This window comes from Ammodytes marinus, assembly GCF_949987685.1.
Source record: "Ammodytes marinus genome assembly, chromosome: 7".
Lineage (NCBI taxonomy): Eukaryota > Metazoa > Chordata > Actinopteri > Uranoscopiformes > Ammodytidae > Ammodytes > Ammodytes marinus.
Window position 1 is genome coordinate 22,691,824 of NC_137211.1, and position 20,571 is coordinate 22,712,394.

A 20,571-nucleotide genomic window follows, 5' to 3' on the forward strand; every position below is an offset into this window, starting at 1 on the left:
AGGTACTGCAGAAGCAACAGTACAACAATGTAGAAGTCCATTACAAGTTTATTTTATGCAATAAATAGAATTTTACGCTGCATGTTCTCTAAGTAAAAGTACTGGTTATGCAGCAGGGTGTCTCCTGTCAGTTCTATGTTAGGACACGTTATACAGTATTATTATTAGCGATGTATGACCATGTATCAAATTGTAGATTGGGCCCACCCAGGTTCACTGTGCGTCAGTTGGTTTGTGTTCTACTGTATCACTGTAACAGTTTATTTTGGCTGGGTATGGGGTTAATCTGGCAATGCTGTTGGATAGTTTAATCTGCAATACTATCACTAAAAGTAGACATTTGATATACCTATTTATTTATTGAACTGTATTGACTCAGCATTTATATATTTATACATTAATTTATACATTTCCTCGTTTATTTATTTCATATGCAAACGTTTTTAATTTGTATGAATATGTATTCATACGTTACGTATATGTATCCTATTCAATATTTATTTAAATAATTAAATAAATGGCATTCACTATAAAATCCACATAATTATTTTTTAAATGTGCTCAAGTCCCCCCAACAGCTGGAAAACAATAATTCGTTTCCATGTGTAAAACAAACACATTTGTTCTCTCCTGTTTTATATACAGTCTATGGTTGAGGCCAGTGTGCCTATTTTATAATGTGTCCATGAGTGAGTGTGCATTGCAATTGCAACGCTGAGATGCGTGTCATTTCTGCTCCAACTGGCAGAGGGCAGCACAGGACGTATTATACGCTGAACGCAGAAGAAGAAATGCGGAAGTGTACACGGACCGGTGTAAACAATTGAGTCACCCTAGCAGTGTTGGGAATGAAAGTGTGAAACGGTAATGTTTCTCAAATAAACACAAATTTGTGTTGATAATGGAGAAGTATAATATATACAGTATAGTATAACCCGATATTTACTAATGTACAAGCGTGTCGCGTACGTGTGTCGGTGAACAAACGTTTGTTTACTTCTTTTCTGTCTAACTGTTCAGATCATGGACATATAAAGAAAGCTTCAGGTACAGCTGGTATTCGCTTTTTTGTGAGCAGTCTCATGTTAAACGTGTTGTGCCGTATCAGTGTGCGGACACCATGCCTTATCTGGGCAGCGAGGACACGGTGAGGGAGCTGAGGAGAGCTCTGTCCAACCCCAACGTCCAGTCGGACCAGCTGCGCTACAGGAACACCATCCTCAAAGTCATCAGGTAGGACTAGGACTGACAGACGTGACACAAATACACACACACACACACACACACACACACACACACACACACACACACACGTTTGTACAGCTTTGCTTTCGATCCCAATCATTGGCATTGCACACAGATGCATACACATAGACAAGAGAAATACACAAACACACATACACGGATAAAGACAGAAAATAAGACAGACACAGATAGATAGACATACACACAGACAAGAGACAGACACACAAACAGAGACCGCCAGACAGAAAACAATGAGGACAGACACACACACATACACAGAGACACCGATACACACACATAGATAGAAACACACAGAGACAAGAGACAGAAAGACACACAGCGACAGAAAATAAGACTGATAGACACACAGATAGACCGAAAGGGGGGCTGCACTTTGTCCACTTTATAAGGTACACATGGCCAGTCTCACTCTTCTACAATCCAGTACACCTGCAGCTCGGACATAAAGTTGGCTGTCATGATGCCTTTAATATTCTTAGTCAGTGGTGGTCAGAAAGATAATCCATGTCTTGCGTCGAGTATCTGAAGAGACCCTGAACTCCACATCTGGACTTTAAGATTAAAGCAGTGAAGTCTGTTTTCCTTACTCTTCCCCCCTATCTACTCCTTATTTCTCTTTCTTCCACTCCTCTCTTTCACCCCCCCTCTCTCTCTCTCTCTCCATGACTCAGGGCCATGTCGCAGGGTGTGGATGTGTCGGGCCTGTTCACTGAGATGGTCAAAGCGTGCGCCACAGTAGACATAGTCCAGAAGAAGCTGGTCTATGTCTTCCTGTGTTCCTACGCCGCTGTCAACCCAGAGCTGTCTCTGCTAGTCATCAACACACTGAGGAAAGATTGTCAGGATCCCAACCCCATGGTCCGCTCCCTGGCTCTGAGGAACATGACCAACCTCAGGTGAGGCGCTAGAACTACACGCACAGCAGACCTCTGCACAGGCGATCATGTCGGCTGGTGGTGACTGCTGCTGGAATAACCCCGCATTCACACCAAAAGCATCAGATGTGCCCGTGTACAATTACAAGTAACAAGTCCATTGAAAATGAATGGCTGCAGGCTGCCAGTGTGGCTCATGTCCCTTCTGGTGTGAATGCACGGTAATGAGGTGTTTGTGTCCGTATGTTCCTAGGTTACCCAGTCTGGTGGAGTATGTGGAGCAGCCTCTGACAGCAGGACTGAGGGACAGAGCAGCTTGTGTAAGACGAGTGGCTGTACTCGGCTGGGCCAAGCTACACGACCTCCAGCCAAGCTCTGAGATAGGTAGGGTGGATTAGTAGGGGGTGTGAACGTTGAAAAAAAATGTCTAAACGGTGACACAACTGCATTTTTTCATGTACACGTTTAACTGTTTCATTGGCTGTCATGCCTGTCATTATTGCCTTCATTATGTTACTCTGTGGATGGACAGAGTAGATTAGTTGCATATCGCTTTCTACAAGTCCACCCAGTGGCGCAAAAAGTGGGTATGCACAATATGAAATCTGTGTTAAAAATTTGTGTAGAAAATGGCTCTGGAATGTAACATCTCACACTAGAGGAAACAAGCAACTATAAAGCAATGGCACATTTCTGCCTACTCCATTGCTGTCATGAAAAGCATCCCGGGCACCCACTGGATCAACCTGCAAAGCAGCATCCGGGTGCAGCATTTCAGACATACAAGGGAGTTGGACCCTTTACATGCAGAGGGTGGATGGGGGCTCCGCTTGAAAGCATCTATAGATACTGTACCTGCCTGCCTGACTGAGAGAGAGAGAGAGAGTATATAATAGTTTATTGTAAGGGAATTTGGTGTGATAGATTGGTGGCTCTAAGTTTTTTTTTTGTCTTATTTAATGCCTTTTCTCTCTCCTTCACTTGAAAAAAAAGTTTTATCAACAAGCTGGTTTTTCCAATTTAACCGTTTTTCTGAGCTGTTTTTTTAACGTTTTTCTTAGTAAATACCTACACACGTTGTATGGGTAAAGTCAAGAAGGTTGGCTGACTAACTTGTTTGGCTCATTTTACTATTCATTTGAACTGAAATAAAAGTTTTCTTTGTCTTTAATTCTCTTCACCAGAGTTAACCAAATTTCCCATTTTACATGTTCAAATCACAAAAAATTCTGGGGGGGGAAACCCCAGACCCCCCTACAGGGGTATGTTTTCGGACATGTCACCTTTTTCATGGCTTATGAGTTTGCATGCCTGACACTAGTGAGGCCACAAAAACCTAAATGCCCAGTTAGTTTTATTTCTGATGACCAACCTGTTATTCACTGTGTCCTTTACTTTTGGGAGAATCAGTGCAGGCAGACATGTCATGGTTGAGCCGATCACCTGCTCTAATATGTAACTTAAAATGGAAGTCTGTAATTGTGGGGGGGGGGGGGGGGGGAGGCGCCTGCTAAGTGTCTGCATACCCCCCAGAAAGTGGGTAGTTGCGCCCCTGAGTCCACCTTTATGCAGGTTGAACAGGAGAATAGATAAAGTTTGGGCTTTTTACTTTTGAAGGTTTTATTGCACCTACTTGCGAGCATTGTTCACGTCAACTGGGTTATTTAAATTTTCAGTATATCTCTCATCCCTCTGCCGTAACTGTGGCTGCGCGCACATTTGTGTCTGTTGCGTGTCCGGTGTCCGCAGTGCTGACTGATATACACACACACATACTGAGTGAGGCAGACAGATTCTGCAGACTAGCTTTTATCTTCTCCAAATAGTTTGTGTAACTTCTGATTTTGAATGAATTTATGTGTGTTTCAATAACACATTGAAGTCATTAAAAAAAAAAGGGTTTTGTTTATTGGTTTTAGGTCACATATTATGCTAAATGCACTTTTTAAATGTGTTCCAACATATCCATGGGTCCACAGTGTGCCTAGAGACTGCCAAAATATAAGAAAAATAACAATCTCTCCTTTTCTCACTCTCCCCCGTTCTGAAACCCCCACCCCTCCCCCCCAACATACTCCTTTCAGAATTCTCGCGGTTTATGACGTCATAAACTGCACAGCCACATCCCCATATTTTCTTTATATGTCCATGCTTCCCCCCACATTAGCAGTAGTCTATGATAACCCCACCCCCCCATTTCTTATTGGTCCACGGCCCCGAGATCATCTGGGAAATTTTCCGAGCGACAGCCATGTTGCTTTCCTCGCTAAGCGACAAGATGCCCATAGTACAGCCTGAATGTTACATACGCCAACACAGAATGCTTTTGCTCATACTCCACTAATTTATCTTAACCACAGCAGTCTATGCCTCGTTTTTAATAACACAACGGATAGGAAGCTACCTGTGCTTTTTTTTAAATGGTGAAACTAAAATAATAGTTTTTATTGGTAGTTTTGCCTGACTGGTGTATAGCTATTAGCTTTGGGACAAGCAACCAGCTTTTGCTCATAACACGCTGTTTATATTCCCCACAGCAGTCTGAAAATGACTAGTTTTTAACATGACAAAGGATGGGAAGATATTCCTGTAGAAATCAAACTTTGAAGCTACTGTTTTCACTGGTTTAAATCGTCTGAGTCTTATTTTTAGCGTTAGCGCCCATGTAGCTTCGGTTGTAGCACCAAGTTTTGCTCCTGTAACCGAGCATTTTGGCCGTCCCTATACTTCAGTATTATAGGAATAATTGACTCGGGAAACTCCATTCACGGAACGGAACGAGCCACTTTATTGAAGCATCCAAACATAAGTCAAATCAACCACAATACCACAACACTTCCGTGTTCCATCTTTTCACAATAAGAGCCCTAAACAGGAAATAGGTTACATAACTCCCCTCCTCCAAGAAGAAACGTCCCCGTTTCCACACATCAATAACTTCAGTGCACTCTAAAAAAAATTGTCACAACAAACATGTTGTATTACCAAGGTGGGGGGAAAAAAATATATATATATACCCTCACTCATAAAGCATGGAGCTTCTACCCCCCATTTAGACTCAAAATAGTCATTAATTCGACAAACAAGTAAATAAGCACATTAACTTGTGAAACCCAATGACGGTTACAGTACAAATGGTATAATTCAGCTCCTCAAAAATAACAATGACCCAACATACCAACAGCATGTCAACCCGAATTTGAAGAACAGATACCATACCTCCCAGTGTTAGACATATTGCCTACATTGGAATTAGCTTGTTAACAATAACTGACAAAGTCCTTGAAACGAACTGGCTGTGTCACAGTTCTTCCCGAACGCGATACAGTCTGTCGTGGCACCTCGGTGCCTGTAACCTGAGCAGTTCCTGTGCCAACAGCAACGAGGGGCTCCTCAGCCGTCCAGTCCCCACAGGAGGGTCCCTCATCCGGTTGTGAATGGGCATGAAGAGGGGGGGCCGGAAGGCCGCCTGAAGAGCCAGAAAGGAGTGGCAGAGTATAACGTTTCAGTCTGTCATAATGGACTACCTGCGTCCGGCCGTCAGAGTCCAAAGGACAGGCAATACGATAGGTGAGCCCATGTTCTCCTTGAGAGCCCAACACTGCAAGGACACTGTATGGTCCCTTCCAGTGGGGAGCGAGCTTCATACGGTCCTCTGTGGGATTGTGAAGCCACACCAGATCTCCTTCTGCATATGGTGTGTGGCGGACGGCTCCATCATAGTACAGTTTTTGTTTCTCGTGTGCTTGGACACCGCTCTGTCTGGCACCACCAAACGCCGTCTCCAGCTTCCCTGCCATAGAGGTCACAAAGTCAGCATGAGAAGAAGGTAAGTTTGATGATACCTGTGATGGCACCAGCACATCCACTGGGACCCGAGCTTCCCGTCCATGCACCAAATAGTAGGGAGAGTAGCTGGTGCTGGAATGAACAGATGTGTTATAGGCGAACGCCACATGTTTCAGATAATCGTCCCATTCACCACCACAAGCAAGCAGCGATTTGGCAAGCTGGTCAATGAGGGTCCGATTAAAACGTTCAACCATGCCATCCGATTTGGGATTGTATGGGGTAGTGCGTGTCTTCTTAATACCTAACAGTTGACACAGTCTCTGTACAATCTCAGCCTCAAATTGCCGACCCTGATCACTGTGAACAGTCTCTGGAATACCATGAACTAAAACATAGTCCTCAAACAAACACTGTGTTACAGACTGGGCTGTTTGGTTAGGCAGAGCATACAGGTTTACAAACTTGGTAAAGTAGTCTTCTACCACTAACACATATCTGTTACCCTTAGAAGTCATAGGCAGTTCAAGAATGTCAGTTGCGACTCTCTGAAATGGTAGAGTAGCTTGAGAACCCCCCATTGGCGCTCTATGTTTGGGCGCTGGGGCTCTGCGGGTTTGGCATGGGATGCACTGCTCGCACCACTGTTGAATATCTTTGAACATAGAGGGCCAATAACACGTTTGCCTTGCCCGTTCCCATACACGCTCCGCTGAAAAGTGTGCAGAGGCAGGGCCCCCATGTAGGTGCTGCAGCACATCAGGAACCAGCGAGGAGGGCACAACTACTTGACACATGTCACCCCCTGTGCGGGAAGATTTCAATGTCCGGCAGAGCAGTCCATTTTTAACAGAAAGGCGGGGATATTCAGTCCATAATTTCCAACATTGCCGAGAGCTACCTTTCATGTGCCCCCGCGGCGGTCGAGACCCACTGCCTTCAATCCATTGCAATACTGCACTTGTGTCAGGATCAGTTCTTTGCAGCTCTCTTATTCCAGTCCGGTCATGTGAAAGTGCATGCATGAAAGACCTGTCGGACTCACTGCCAGTGTCCATTTGTTGTGCTGCGGTGAGACCAGAGGTGTAGGGGTCCACAGCAGACGGCGGAGACAATAAAATGTCTGGCTGGGGAGCAACTGGCGGGGTGTCTGAGTCCACAGCATTCACCTGAGCAGCTGTCTCCTGACAGTTGTAATTCACCACACTAGACCCTGGGTTTGGAGGCCGTCTTGAGAGAGCGTCCGCATTGACATGCTGTTGACCCTCTTTGTGCTGCATGACCCAGTTAAAAGGGTCCAGTTCTAACACCCATCTTGCTCTCCTTCCTGTGGGTTCTTTATCAATGGACATGCTGCGAAGGCCAAGCAGAGGTTTATGGTCAGTTATAATGGTGAAGGCAGCTGATCCAATGTAGTGTCTGAATTGGCGTACAGCCCACACCACAGCCCACAACTCTCTGTCGAATGTGGACCAGCGCCTTTCGGTGGGAGCCAACGACTGACTAGCATACACAACCACTCTCTCCAGCCCTTCTTTGTCCTGAGCCAACACAGCCCCCACAGCATCGTTGGAGGCATCTGTATACACTTTAAAGGGAATATGAAAGTCCGGCATTGTGACAACTGGGGCAGATGAAAGTACTCCCTTCAAATACTCAAATGCTGCTTCACAATCAGTTGTCCACTGGAACGGTGTGTCTTTGCATGTTAAGCGGTGCAGAGGGGCTGCACGCTGGGAAAAGTCCTTAATGAAACGTCTATAGTAAGAGCAAAGGCCCACAAATGCTCTCACCTCGGTCGGAGTCTTTGGTGTGGGCCACGTTCTGACTTTGTCGGTGTTTCGAGGGTCTGGTTGCAGGCCATGGCGAGACACAACATGGCCGAGGAACACCACATGGTCTTGGGCAAGATGACACTTTTTAGGGTTTAACCTGAGGCCTGCTGATTTGATCCTGGAGAACACTTCCCGCAGTGAGGAAAGGTGCTCCTCAAAGGTGGGGCTGTAGATCAGTACGTCGTCGAGATAGACCATGCACACCTGCCAGGGAAGCCCTCTGAGCACCAGCTCCATCATACGCTGAAACGTGGCAGGTGAGTTAGTGAGACCCATTGGCATCGACCGCCACTGGTAGAGGCCCCTGCCGGTTGTGAAGGCAGTTTTCTCCCTGTCGTCCTCAGCGACCTCCACCTGCCAGTACCCATTTGTGAAATCCAGGGTGGTGAACCACAGGGAGCCTGCCAGTGCATCCAGGGTGTCATCCACCCTGGGAAGAGGATGAGAGTCTTTGACAGTTATACTGTTCAAGCGACGATAGTCAATGCAAAACCTCCACTCACCATTCTTTTTCTTCACCAGAACGACAGGCGAGGCCCAGGGGCTACAGCTTTCCTCAATCACCCCATCAGCTAGCAGGGCCGCTACCTGCTTGTCTATCTCTTCTCGCTTGTCTGGTGAGGTCCGGTAGGCGCGCTGTCGCATGGGGGTATGGTTGCCGGTTTTGATGTGGTGTTTTATAAGTGTACATTTGCCTGTCAACCTTTTTGATGTGCTGAATATCTCCCTGTGTTCTACTAGCAGAGCACCCAGTAGCTCTTTCTGCTGCTGACTGGCGGGCGAGTCCTCTAGTGACACAGGGGGCAGCTCCGTAGGTGAAATAGCAGAGACTGTCTCGACAGCAATCTGTGGGAGTGATACAAGCTCGGACTCATCCACAGAGAAAAACTCCCCCAGGTGCATACCCTCTCTGAGTACAATGTCCTGATCCGTAGGGTTTAAAACACGGGCTGTAGTAATCCCATCTCTCACTGATGTCACTGTGTGAGCCACAACACACCCACATTTGTTTTGGAGGTTGGGTGCTAAGTAGCCCACAAAGTCAGGGAGCTGGTCGACGAGGCCAGCTGGGGACACATTTACTGGAACCAGCATCTCACTGAGTGGTGGTATTGTTGTGGCCGTGGTAATGGAAATATTGCAACACTCTGGAATCAAGTCTTTGCCACTCAAAAGTGGAATTATAGTGTCCCACAATTGTAGTTTGCCACGGGCATAGTCAAGTAGTGCATGTTTAACTGTAAGAAAGTCAAGTCCCAACAGTGCTGCTTGTGTGGACCCCCTCAGCACATGGAACACATGTTGCCAGGAGTATTCTCCTAGCCGTAGAGTTGCAGTCACGGTGCCCAATGTATCAAGCATCTGGCCATTCACAGCACGCGCGGCAATAAAGTCTGCATTTAAGGGCCGTTTACGTAGTGCTGGAACTGACATGCGAAAATCAGCACTGATGAATGACTCTGTTGCTCCTGAGTCCACTAATATATTGATTTCAGTCCCTTCAATGCTGCCTCTTACATATGAGGTATGTTGTTGCTCCGTTGTGTCATGTATTTGGATGTTACCTGTTGAGAGGAGAAGCGTTTCTCGCTCACATGGCCCCCAATTGCAGTAGCTGGTGTTTGGGCCGCAACATCAGCTACATCTCTTTTCCCGACAGGTTGGCAGGCTCCTCCCTCTTGGGAGAGAGAAAACGCACCCCTCGTCTCCTCTGTGAATCATCCTGGAAGGAGCCTCTGGCAGGTCTAGTGCCCCGCCAAGTTGGAGAAGGGGTTCTGTCACCAAATGAACCCTTGTAATCCTGTCTTCCACCGGGACCTCCTTCTGCTTCTCTTTCACGCCAGCCACGGTCAGGTGAGCGCCCCCGTGGGCGACGCGACTGGCAGCCCTGCTCACCACACATACACTGACACTGGCCTCCACGCACGGGGTGAGAGCTTTTTCTTTCATCTCCCCAGCCACTGCTTTTCAGTTTATTGTTTTCCTCTGCCATTTGCCTCATTTCCATTCTCATTTCTCTCATATCCTCAGTAAGTCTGTCCATGGTTCTGTACATCCCACCGCTGCCACCAATGTAACCGAGCGTTTTGGCCGTCCCTATACTTCAGTATTATAGGAATAATTGACTCGGGAAACTCCATTCACGGAACGGAACGAGCCACTTTATTGAAGCATCCAAACATAAGTCAAATCAACCACAATACCACAACACTTCCGTGTTCCATCTTTTCACAATAAGAGCCCTAAACAGGAAATAGGTTACACTCCTAATACACTAACTTAGCTTTCCCCTTGCAGTCTAATAATGACTCATTTTTAACATGACAAAGGATGGGAAGATATTCATGTACAAATCAAACTTTGAAGCTACTGTTTTCACTGGTTTTAATCATGTCAGGTCATGTCAAATTGTTCAGAGTATGGCTTAGCTACGGGTAAACACTGTGTTCGCAGTCACGCAATGTCTCTCTAGTATCGCGAGAGCACGGCAGAGACGGTGGGAGAGCCCCATGGACATATAAAGAAAGCCCGGCAGAGAGGTGGGAGGGGCCAGCCAGATCTCACAAATATAGGTCATCCTGAGACCAGAGGACAATCAGGGTATAGAGGCTTGCTACAATAAATGATCTGAATGGGTTTTTCAGCAAACATCTAAAAGAATAAGTATTTGGGACTACTTAGACCATATAAAATTGACAGCAAAGTGCATAATATGTGAGCTTTAACGGTTATGATTTACTAACCGGTTACACGTGCACACCCCTAGTGGTATGTTATTTCTACTTTGTAGGGGAGGCAGCGTTGACACAGTGACAGTAAGGATGTTTAAAGAGACCATGTGACTTTCCAACTGCCTCAAACCTTAAACCACTGCTAACTTAACGGAGAGCCGTGAATCTATCCAGGCTTCACCTGACAAGTAATGTCATATTTATAGGATAAATAACCAATGATAAAAATTAGAAGAAAAGTGGATATTGATAACCTTTGTATGTCACTTGATTCATAGTCCGTTTTGCAGTCCATTTCAGTATTCAAATGAATGCTAATGTAAGGCCACCGGTCAGCATTTCTTGAGAATGCTTGTCAAAAATCACTTTTTGTCAAAATCACAATCTGCTACCTATCCATACTCATTGCACACACGTAATGTGTGTGAGCTGAAAAAAAGCCTAGGCATTGTAAATGGGCATATTGCTAGCTACGGTGGGCATCTTTGCACCTTTTGGTTACTTTACAAACCAGTTTACAGAGCCTGGGATGTGTATTGAAACCGGATTTTTATTTTTTGTGCAACACAGTATGGACAGGTAGCAGATGGGGAGAAGGTATTCAATGATGTTGACACAAAGTGCTTTTGACAATAATGGTTCCTCAGAATCACTGACCTAACCTTTAAACATATTGTGCAGAAGAATGATCTGTTATAAAATATATATAAATAAGTCCCTGAGTTTCCAGTTGTTTTTGCGTGCTCTTTGTAGACGCTGCAGTGGCGAACGAGCTGTACAGCCTGCTGAGGGACCCGGACCCCGTGGTGATGGTCAACTGCCTCCGAGCTCTGGAGGAGATCCTGAAGGAGGAGGGAGGGGTCGCTATCAACAAACCCATCACGCATCACCTACTCAACAGGTGGGCTCACAGTCCCTGCATCAGAGAACCATGGCACTGAGAGAAAACCTGTCAAAACAAGAGTTGAGCATCACTTACCTCTCATAAATATTTAAGTAGGATCTTGTTGGAGGACTAGATGATAATATCAGGAGGGGCAGATATGTAACAGTGTTGCAAGAACTACAATACAAACGTACAAAGTATATATATTTTTTCATAGAGGTGAAATGCTTTTATTTTCTCTATGTTTTGTATGCAATCCTGGTCGATCGAGAGCTTTTTGTCTGCAGTACTGAGCCTGTGTGTCTCTGCATAAAACCACCAGCCATTTATCTTCAGACGGATAATGAAATCAGCAGAGCCAAATTGCTTCCTGATAGATTTCCCTCTAAGCCAATGTTACCAGGAGAGCTTTCCAGATGCTTCACATCAAATCACTCTGAATTTAAAACTGTCCTTCCCATGATATTTAATTCTCTAGCATTTGCAGAGGAACTGCTTCCTAGCGTTTGATTTTAAATCAGAATCACACAAAAAGCAGATCTCCAAATGTTGTGTGTGTGTGTGTGTGTGTGTGTGTGTGTGTGTGTGTGTGTGTGTGTGTGTGTGTGTGTGTGTGTGTGTGTGTGTGTGTGTGTGTGTGTGTGTGTGTGTGTGTGTGTGTGTGTGTGTGTGTGTGTGTGTGTGTGTGTGTGTGTGTGTGTGTGTGTGTGTGTGTGTGTGTGTGCCTGCGTGTGCTCTCAGGTTGAAGGAGTTGGATGTTTGGGGTCAGTGTGAGGTGCTGAAGGTCCTCCAGCGCTACCGGCCCCAGTCTGAGGAGGAGCTCTTTGACATCCTGTCCCTGCTGGATGCCTCCCTGGTCAGCCCTCACCCCCCTGTCATGGCCGCCACCCTCAGCCTCTTCCTCAGCCTGTGCTCCGGCCTGCCCGCCGTCAGCCTGGCAGCCCTGGAGCGAGCACGCGGGCCCCTGCTGGCTGCCTGTGGGAGCGCGTCCAGAGAGATGAGGTTCACCGCCCTCTGCCACATCCAGGTCAGTCGGTGTGAATGACTCCGGTTTCAGAGGGAGAGGATGTGGGCGCACGGGTTTCTAAAGCCTCTGGAAAACCTGGTCTCCAGTCGTTAGAATCAATATATGATAATAAGGTTGGATGTCTCGATAGGCTTTTTACCAAAACCTGATTGAAAATCAATGTTCATAAACCGCTTGACAGGTCAGTGTGGGCGCGGCCTTATCAAACTGTCTCCACGGCAACAGTCATTGTTTTCATAGAATGTTCGGGCAAAGAACTGCCGTGATTGGTTCAAATAACTTACTGTGTAATAAGAACCAGAGTATAGCCCGCCTCATCTAGACCACTAAGTATCTTTCTTTTTTTTTTACTTTTTATTGATCAGTTTCCAAAGAACCACAAACAAACATACATTTAGTGTGCATAGAAAGGAAGAAAAAACAAACAAGAACAAGAACAGGAATGACAATAGAGCAAAAACAAAAACAATTCAAGGAAAAAATGACAATATCTTTAATTTGGATTGATAAATATGCCTAACTCTTTTCAGATGCTCACAATCATACAACTAACTCCCCAAATGAGTTAGAGGGATTTTGTGGATTTGGGTTTACAGGGGCTTTAAGTACGTGCATTTGATACCAAAGACGTCTACTGTATCTTCTTATAGAAAAGTAAAAATAAATCTGGTTCATATTTTTTATCTGGGTCACCGAGTACTGGGTCACTGAGTCTCAGCTTGACTTCTGAATATACGCCCTGATCCCTGAAAACAGTATTTTATCTACGGTACAACTGATGAACTTTGTTTATTCTATTCCTGCTTCAAGTTCTTTTGTGTCCAATCAGATACGAGTAGTCTCTGCAAGGAAAGACTGTACTTCTGTGGCACGTTTCATGCACTAGGGAAAACTCACACAAACTAAACAGTTGTTAAGATGCAATTTGTGTCATTTTTTTTATTGCATTCATACAGAACACAGAAGAACTGTACACAACACCGTTTCACCTTTATTTGATAGATTAGTACGCAGTGGAAAAGAGGAGAGAGACATGCAACGGACAACGTTGCAATTGAACAGGCGGCAATTTGCGAAAACTTTTTTCCTTTTTTAATCTGTCTTTTTCCGTCTTGTTTTTGCTTTTCCAATTTTGGGATTTGACTTGAAAATGTAAAACTTTGATAAGATAAGAAAACTTTATACTCTGTCGCAAGTGACAGAAATTCGTCTTTGACAGGGAAGGTTCAATTCACACAAAGAGACAGTCCCAACAATGACAATAAATGAATGCAAAAAAATGCAAGCGGTGCAAAGAGGTGACTGAGTGGAGTGAGATATGTTGCCTATTTGTTACTGTTCAGTGTGGTGATGGCAGTGGGGATCAAATATTTTTTGTAGGTGTTAACTCTGTACCAAGGTATTTAAAAACCTAAACCTGTTCAACTGGCTGACCGGCGTTGATGCTGAGCGGTTGAAACATTTCTTGTGAGCTCAATGTTCCCCTGCTCCGACAGCAAAGCTCCTTTGTTTTATCAATGTTAAGTTCCAGAGACATTTCCTGGAAAGTTGTGAGCAAGGTGTTCAATGTCTGATGGTAGTCAGACAGTGCTCTTGTGTCTGTCACATTGATTTGCATGGAGTTGAGGAACAAGTAGTCAAGTCCATAAGCCAGGGCCTTTCGGAGCCCTTTTTACTAGGGATGGGGCCGATCGGATACAATATCAGTATCGGGGCCGATATGGCTGCAATCTTCGTATCGGATATCGGACTGACAAGTACGATTTTAAAAAAATAAAATAAAAAATAAAAATAAAAAAAATCTAGAAATCTAAATTATTTAAACTATGAAAGGAATTTCAATGTTAAGACCATAGCTATATGATATAGCACACATTAATATTAGAATTAGCTATTCAAAAGTTGAGTTCTGATGTTCTGCATTCTAAAAGTTCGAAGCTATTAAGATAAACCTGTATGTATATGTGTATATTTGTTGCTGTTTTAAAAACCAGAATTGCTGTTTTGCTTATGGCACCTTACCTTACACATAACATCGCCACCAACAAAGAAATGTATAATGATTTGAATTATGGAAATATTCTGTTTGCATGAACAGGGCTAATCTTTTGCTGGTGTGTGTGTGTTGGTGTGAGGAGGGGGGGGGGGGGGCAGAGACATAAAGTACAGAATCTCCTGCTTCATTTTCTTCATGAGTTGAGGAGTTTAAAGTAGCTCTAGACTAAGTAGATACAGTTTGATTAAATGATTAAACCCTGTCTTTGTCTCCTCTAGTTGCTGTTGCGTTCTCTCCCTGGCCTGATGGGGGCGCACTACAAACGATTCTTCTGCGGCTATGCTGAGCCAGCCTTCATAAAGCAGAGGAAGATGCAGGTGATGCCAGTTTGACTCAATGTTGCACATCCTCAGTCAAATAGGTCTTTATTGGTAAACTTGTTTGCGGATCACACTGCCCTGTCCACGCATTATTTGAGGGAGTCCATCGGAGAGCGTAATAGGAGTAGAAATGTAAGCAGATGCTTGGGCTAAGTGTCTTCGCGGCATACACTCTTGCTCGATCAACTCAAGGCCATTCTAGGCTCGTCAAAACAACTAGAGACTTTAAGTCATACGAAAGCTTTGTCGATCCAGTATGGGATGGTGATCGCAAAAGAAAGTATTCTTACGGTTTGGAATAAAGAGATAGCCTCCTGCTCTAATACTTTATATATGGAGAAAATTCGTTATGAGATTTCAGGGAAAGCAGAAACATTTTCTTTATTGGGGGAGGGGGGGTTTAGTGGTTATAGCGCCCGTCCATAGAGGCTCAGTCCTCAGAAGCAGCAGACCACAGGTTCGTATCTGGCTTGTGGTCGTTCTCTGCATGTCATTCCCCTCTCTGCCCCATTTCGCCTCTGTCTCTCCAACCTGTCTAATAAAGCTTACAAATGCCAAAAAATCTTTAAATAAATAATTATTTATGTGAGGGTTAATCAGCGTTCCAATGCTGTTATTACTGAGTGGATCCAGACATCCAACCACAGCAGGCCAACACAGTGCTGCTCACAGTCCTGCTCAAAGACGCTCAGGTTCAGAAAGTATGAAACATAATCCCACTGGATCACCTTGGTATTCACAAAGACTAGCCCGTATGAGCAGAAGCAGTCCAATACTTTACTAATAGCAAAGCTCGTGCTGTTGTGTTTGCAGGTGCTGGTGGAGCTGGTGAATGATGAGAACGTAGCAATGTTACTGGATGAGCTGAAAGGATACTGCACTGATGTCAACACAGACACTGCCCAGGCTGCAATCTCAGCTATAGGTAAACACACACACACACACACACACACACACCCTATTCGCCATGTCTTTATTACAGGACACCACAGACAGTGACTTTTCCCTACCCTCTATTCTCCTGGCTCACAGTGACACACACAACCCTTTAATGCAAATGTCAACATTCACCATTGCAAATCACAAAATCTTCATTGAGGATTCAAAGCGATTTCGAAGGCATGATATGACCATATGTGGCATTTAGAGTACTGAAGGGAATACATTTTTTAAATGTCATCACCCAGCAACGTGAGCAGCAGTTGACCCTCTGTGGTTAAAGTCACAGTCTGACTCATATCCTGTGTGGATTGTGTGCAGGTCGTATTGGACGCAGCTACAGCGACAGATGTCTGGAGATCCTTACTGGACTGCTGGGGCTCAAACAGGAGCACATCACTTCTGGTACAACTGGTTCCCCCAATCACATCTATACTGTAGTCTGTCACTATGCACGCTGTTCAACCCATTAAGCCCTGATGCAACGTAGGCGTGTTTTTACCTCTCAGACCTGATGAGACGTCTGTGTCTCATCAATCAGATGTTATCGTTTTAATCACATGACCGAAGAAATGCAACGTGATTCGCTAAAATACAGGTGTAAAAAAAACAAGCTCTGCAAAATTAACTGTCAATAATGTTGACGGCCGACCATAGCAATAGGCTGAATACAGCTTAATTGCCTGTGAAGCCTACGGGCAAAAAATAATATAAAAGGTAATTCACAGTTAAAGCCAAGGGTTAAAGGTTTCAAATAGGGCAAGGATAGTGATTGACAGTTAAGGCCAAGGGTTTAGGCGTTTAAAAAAAATAAAAAATAAAAAAATTGTTTTATGTCATGTGTCTAGTAAAGAAGTAAAGAATCTAGTAAACGTTGACATTCTGTGCAGGTTTAAAAAAAAAACACTCAGGTTAGTCTCTTTTTTTCCCTTCCCGACCCCTCAGCGGTGGTGCAGACGATGCGAGACCTGGTCTGGGTGTGCCCTCAGTGTAGCGACACTGTGTGTGAGGCTCTGGAGGGCTGTGAGGAGACGTTGCAGGATAGCCAGGTCAGACCTCAAACCACATTCACATCCTGCACATACTCAGCACTGCCACCATGTAAAATACTCCAATACAAATAAAGACTTAGGAAACAAAGTAGCAAATATATATATATATATATCTCCTTATGTAGAATATGTTCTATTGTACATTAAAGCTTGATATTAAAGTATTTTCTGTAATGACCAATTGGGTCGAACCAGCTTTAGTTATATCTCAGCAAAGATTTCTGTTGTGATTCTACTGTTCTCCGTTTATGACATTTATGTGATAGAGATTAGACATTATAATAGCCTAACTCCTTAATGTATGTTTTTTAATATGTTTTTCTTTTTACATACAAACTATATTTTCCCCATTACAATACCAGGATGCATTTCATAATAGGTAATATATTTGATGCCCCTGAGAGGACACTCTGTCTCTGGCCTCTTTGGAATATGGAAAGGCTTTTCAATGGAGTCTAAAATCTTCTGCTCATTCACCTCCTCCTCCAATAGGGCAGGCAGGCCTTGCTATGGCTGCTGGGCGTGTACGGGGAGCGGGTCTCCGGCGCCCCCTACACCTTGGAGGTGTTTATAGATGGAGTAAGGAGTGAGGCATCTCTGGAAGTCAAGATGGAGCTGCTGACCAGCACCATGAAGCTGTTTCTGTGTCGACCTGCCGAGACACAAGACATGCTGGGAAGACTGCTTCACTACTGCATAGGTGTGTGTGTGTGTGTGTGTGTGTGTGTGTGTGTGTGTGTGTGTGTGTGTGTGTGTGTGTGTGTGTGTGTGTGTGTGTGTGTGTGTGTGTGTGTGTGTGTGTGTGTGTGTGTGTGTGTGTGTGTGTGTGTGTGTGTGTGTGTGTGTGTGTGTGTGTGTGTGTGTGTGTGTGTGTGTGTGTGTGTGTGCGCGCACGTGAGTTTCTCTGTGTGCGTGTGCTGACCGTCAACTCTCTTGGTTTTCCAGAGGAAGAGACGGACATGTGTGTGCGCGACCAGGGGCTTCTCTACTACCGCCTGTTGCATTGTGGGATAGAAGAGACACGAAAGGTGCTGCAGGGTCGGAGGTCAGACCCTTCCCTGGGTGTCCTGATTGGCCGGCCCGCGGAGCCCATCAGCCAATGGGCATGCAGCTTTAACACTCTGGAGCCTCTGAAGCAGGGCACCGCAGAGACAAAGGCCGCCAGCAGAGGAAGCCCCCAACATGTCACCTTTGACCCCAAGCCAAACAAGCACTTCTCAGACACGCTGACCTGTAACCAAGCTGAGGCTTACTCAGGTAGGTAAAGACATTGTAGTGTATCTGTATAAAGTGTCAGCTCCCAGTCAAGGTGCATTTCTCAGAATTAAGAAAACAGTATTCTAACATGCAACATCTGACTGTTTTTCATATAACCATGAGGCTTTCTCAGGCCTTCAATATTTGGAGCTCTATACGAGACTAAACAGCTGGTCATGTTTTGCTTTACAGCTCAGCGAGTATTCTTTATTATATATCTTACAGAGGGCGTCCAGTCCTTCTACCTTTTGAGTATCTGCCTTACTCGAGCTGACGTCACTAATGGGCTCTCTAATTAATCAGTAGTTCACACAGACACTGGTCTTCTTTGATATTCACTAGGTTTATTACATGAGCAGGCAACACCAAAGCAAACAGTGTTATCACAATCTGCATGTTATCTATGCTACTAGTTTCTGGTATAGGTTATATTTACACTAACTGACTGCACCACGGAGAGGGATATAGTTTCAAAAATTGCACTTAAAGTTTGTTTATTTCTGCACATGACAATACATCCTTTGAAATCTTTTGGTGGTACAATACCACCAAAAGATTTCAAATGATTTAATGTCATGTGCAGAAATACAAAAAAGTGCAATATTTGGTGCAGTCAATTAGTGTAAATGTATCTTACCAGAAACCAGTAGCATAGAAAACGTGCAAATTGTGAAAAAACTGTTTGCTTTAGTGAATACTAAAGAAGAACAATGTCTCTGTGTGAACTGATTCTTTTGTAGAGATCTGTTAAACAATTGTGTGAGTGTAAGGGAATCAAAATAAATTGGTAGGTGTGCTGGGCTAAGTCAGAAATGTGCTACTATTTTAAAATAATAATGAGCACTTGCTCCCCCAACTGTCCCTGCAAGTCCCTGGTTGATAAGGTAGTTAGTCTCTCTACAAATACATGTATGTGTTTATTGAGGGATGAGCGCACTCACACTCATTCTTCATAGGAGTAATGGGTAAGGGGGGCCCATTGACTGGAGGTTTTCAGGGGCCCAGCCATTTGTGTGGGCAGGCCTGCCTCTATCCCCCTGCTCCCTCTTGCTGCACAGCCCTCATGCTCTCTCTCCTCTCTATGCTTCCATGTCCTGTCCAGGCCCAGACAGTGCTAGTGGCTGTGCAGACTCCTGTGCTGATGCCCAGGCTCCCGGCGTGGCGCTCCCCGTCTGCTTGTCGCCGTCACCGGCTCTCAGCCCGCAGGAGTTTGAACGCCTGTGGCTGAAGCGACAGGTTTTGCATGCCGACAAAGTACTGCCAGGTTAGTTGAATGCGTGCCACTTGTCTGTTGAAATAATCATGTTGACTATCAACTGATCCACTGTTGACAATGCAACTGCATATCTTACTGAAAGCGTGTCAACAGATGGACTATCAAGATAAAGTGGCACCTATATTTTTTTTATTCTGTTTGACATTTTTATTTTTTTCTGTCTTTTCTTTTGAATTTTATTCATTTTTGCGACTATAGGTGCAGACAACATGGCAGAGGAGGAGGAGGATTATGTGTGCTTGGAAGATGGCGTCCGATGCCTTGCGATACCTGGCTGTTCACCGCAAAGCCTCCAGGCCGCCATGCAGCTGGTCAATATCCAGACGCTGGCCTTCACGCCGCCACACACGCTGCCCTGGAGGGTCTACCTGTACTCACACACCCAGCCCACAGACACAGCCCACAGAACACTCATACTGGCAGAGCTGCTGTACACTGGGCAGGCCAAGCCGAGAGCAGCAGCAGCAGCAGCAGGGCAGAAAGGCACGGCTGACGGAGAGGTGGAGGTGGAGGGCAGGGAAGAGGAGTGGATGAAAGAGGGAGAGGAGGCCACAGCTGATGAAGTCAAAGTGACAGTCAAGCAGCAACCGAGAGATGACAAAGCTCTGAAGGGCTTCCTCTCCATCCTTACCACCGTACTGCACACGCTGTCATCGGACAGAAAATAAACGCAATGCACAAATACACACCATTGTACTACTGACTGACTCTTTCAAAGTGGCTCAGAGACTACACGCCAGTCTGCGCTGCATTCAATTTCATGGTCTTGTTCACTTAGTTCTCTAACCATGAATGGGTCAAACAGTTGGGGAAATACGGACAAGGGTTGTTCATTAGAGATAGCTATAATCTCTCTGTGCAGGACATCAGTGGAAATGAGTTTGCAGATATAACTTGAAAATGGATAGCGCTCATAAAGAATAACGTCATGGTCTCATTGCACCAACCTGAGTATTTTTGCCCTTGGGACAGAGATGACAAGCACATGGCGATGGAAGTGAGCACATTACTCATAGACAGGGTGCAGAAACTGTAACATCACTATCATTCTGTTGCTTTTTTCTTTTTTCTTCTTTTTTTTTAAAATGTTTGTGCTGTTGTCAGGCTGATTAGTTGTTGGAGGCTACCATGATGCTTTCTTTCTGGAGGAAAACACAAAGACGTGATATAATAAATCAATGATAAAAGATTTTCATTTTGCTATCTGTTCTTCTGGTTAGACTTGATTTTGACAGTGGGACGACACTATAAAGCCACGGCC

The 20,571-nt window shown here is 44.9% G+C and overlaps 1 protein-coding gene across 1 annotated transcript; it reads left to right on the plus strand.

The window, feature by feature from the left end:
- The first annotated feature begins 804 nt into the window (after window positions 1–804).
- Window positions 805–20,452, plus strand: ap4b1 (adaptor related protein complex 4 subunit beta 1). The gene is made up of 14 exons (XM_080030641.1): window positions 805–864; window positions 1,109–1,233; window positions 1,938–2,162; window positions 2,395–2,525; window positions 11,251–11,398; window positions 12,125–12,410; window positions 14,685–14,783; window positions 15,600–15,711; window positions 16,047–16,130; window positions 16,671–16,774; window positions 17,270–17,477; window positions 17,723–18,034; window positions 19,137–19,298; window positions 19,509–20,452. The coding sequence occupies exons 2-14, from the start codon at window positions 1,121–1,123 to the stop codon at window positions 19,976–19,978; spliced, it is 2,454 nt and encodes an 817-aa protein (XP_079886767.1). The 5' UTR covers window positions 805–864; window positions 1,109–1,120; the 3' UTR covers window positions 19,979–20,452.
- The last annotated feature ends 119 nt before the right edge of the window (window positions 20,453–20,571 follow it).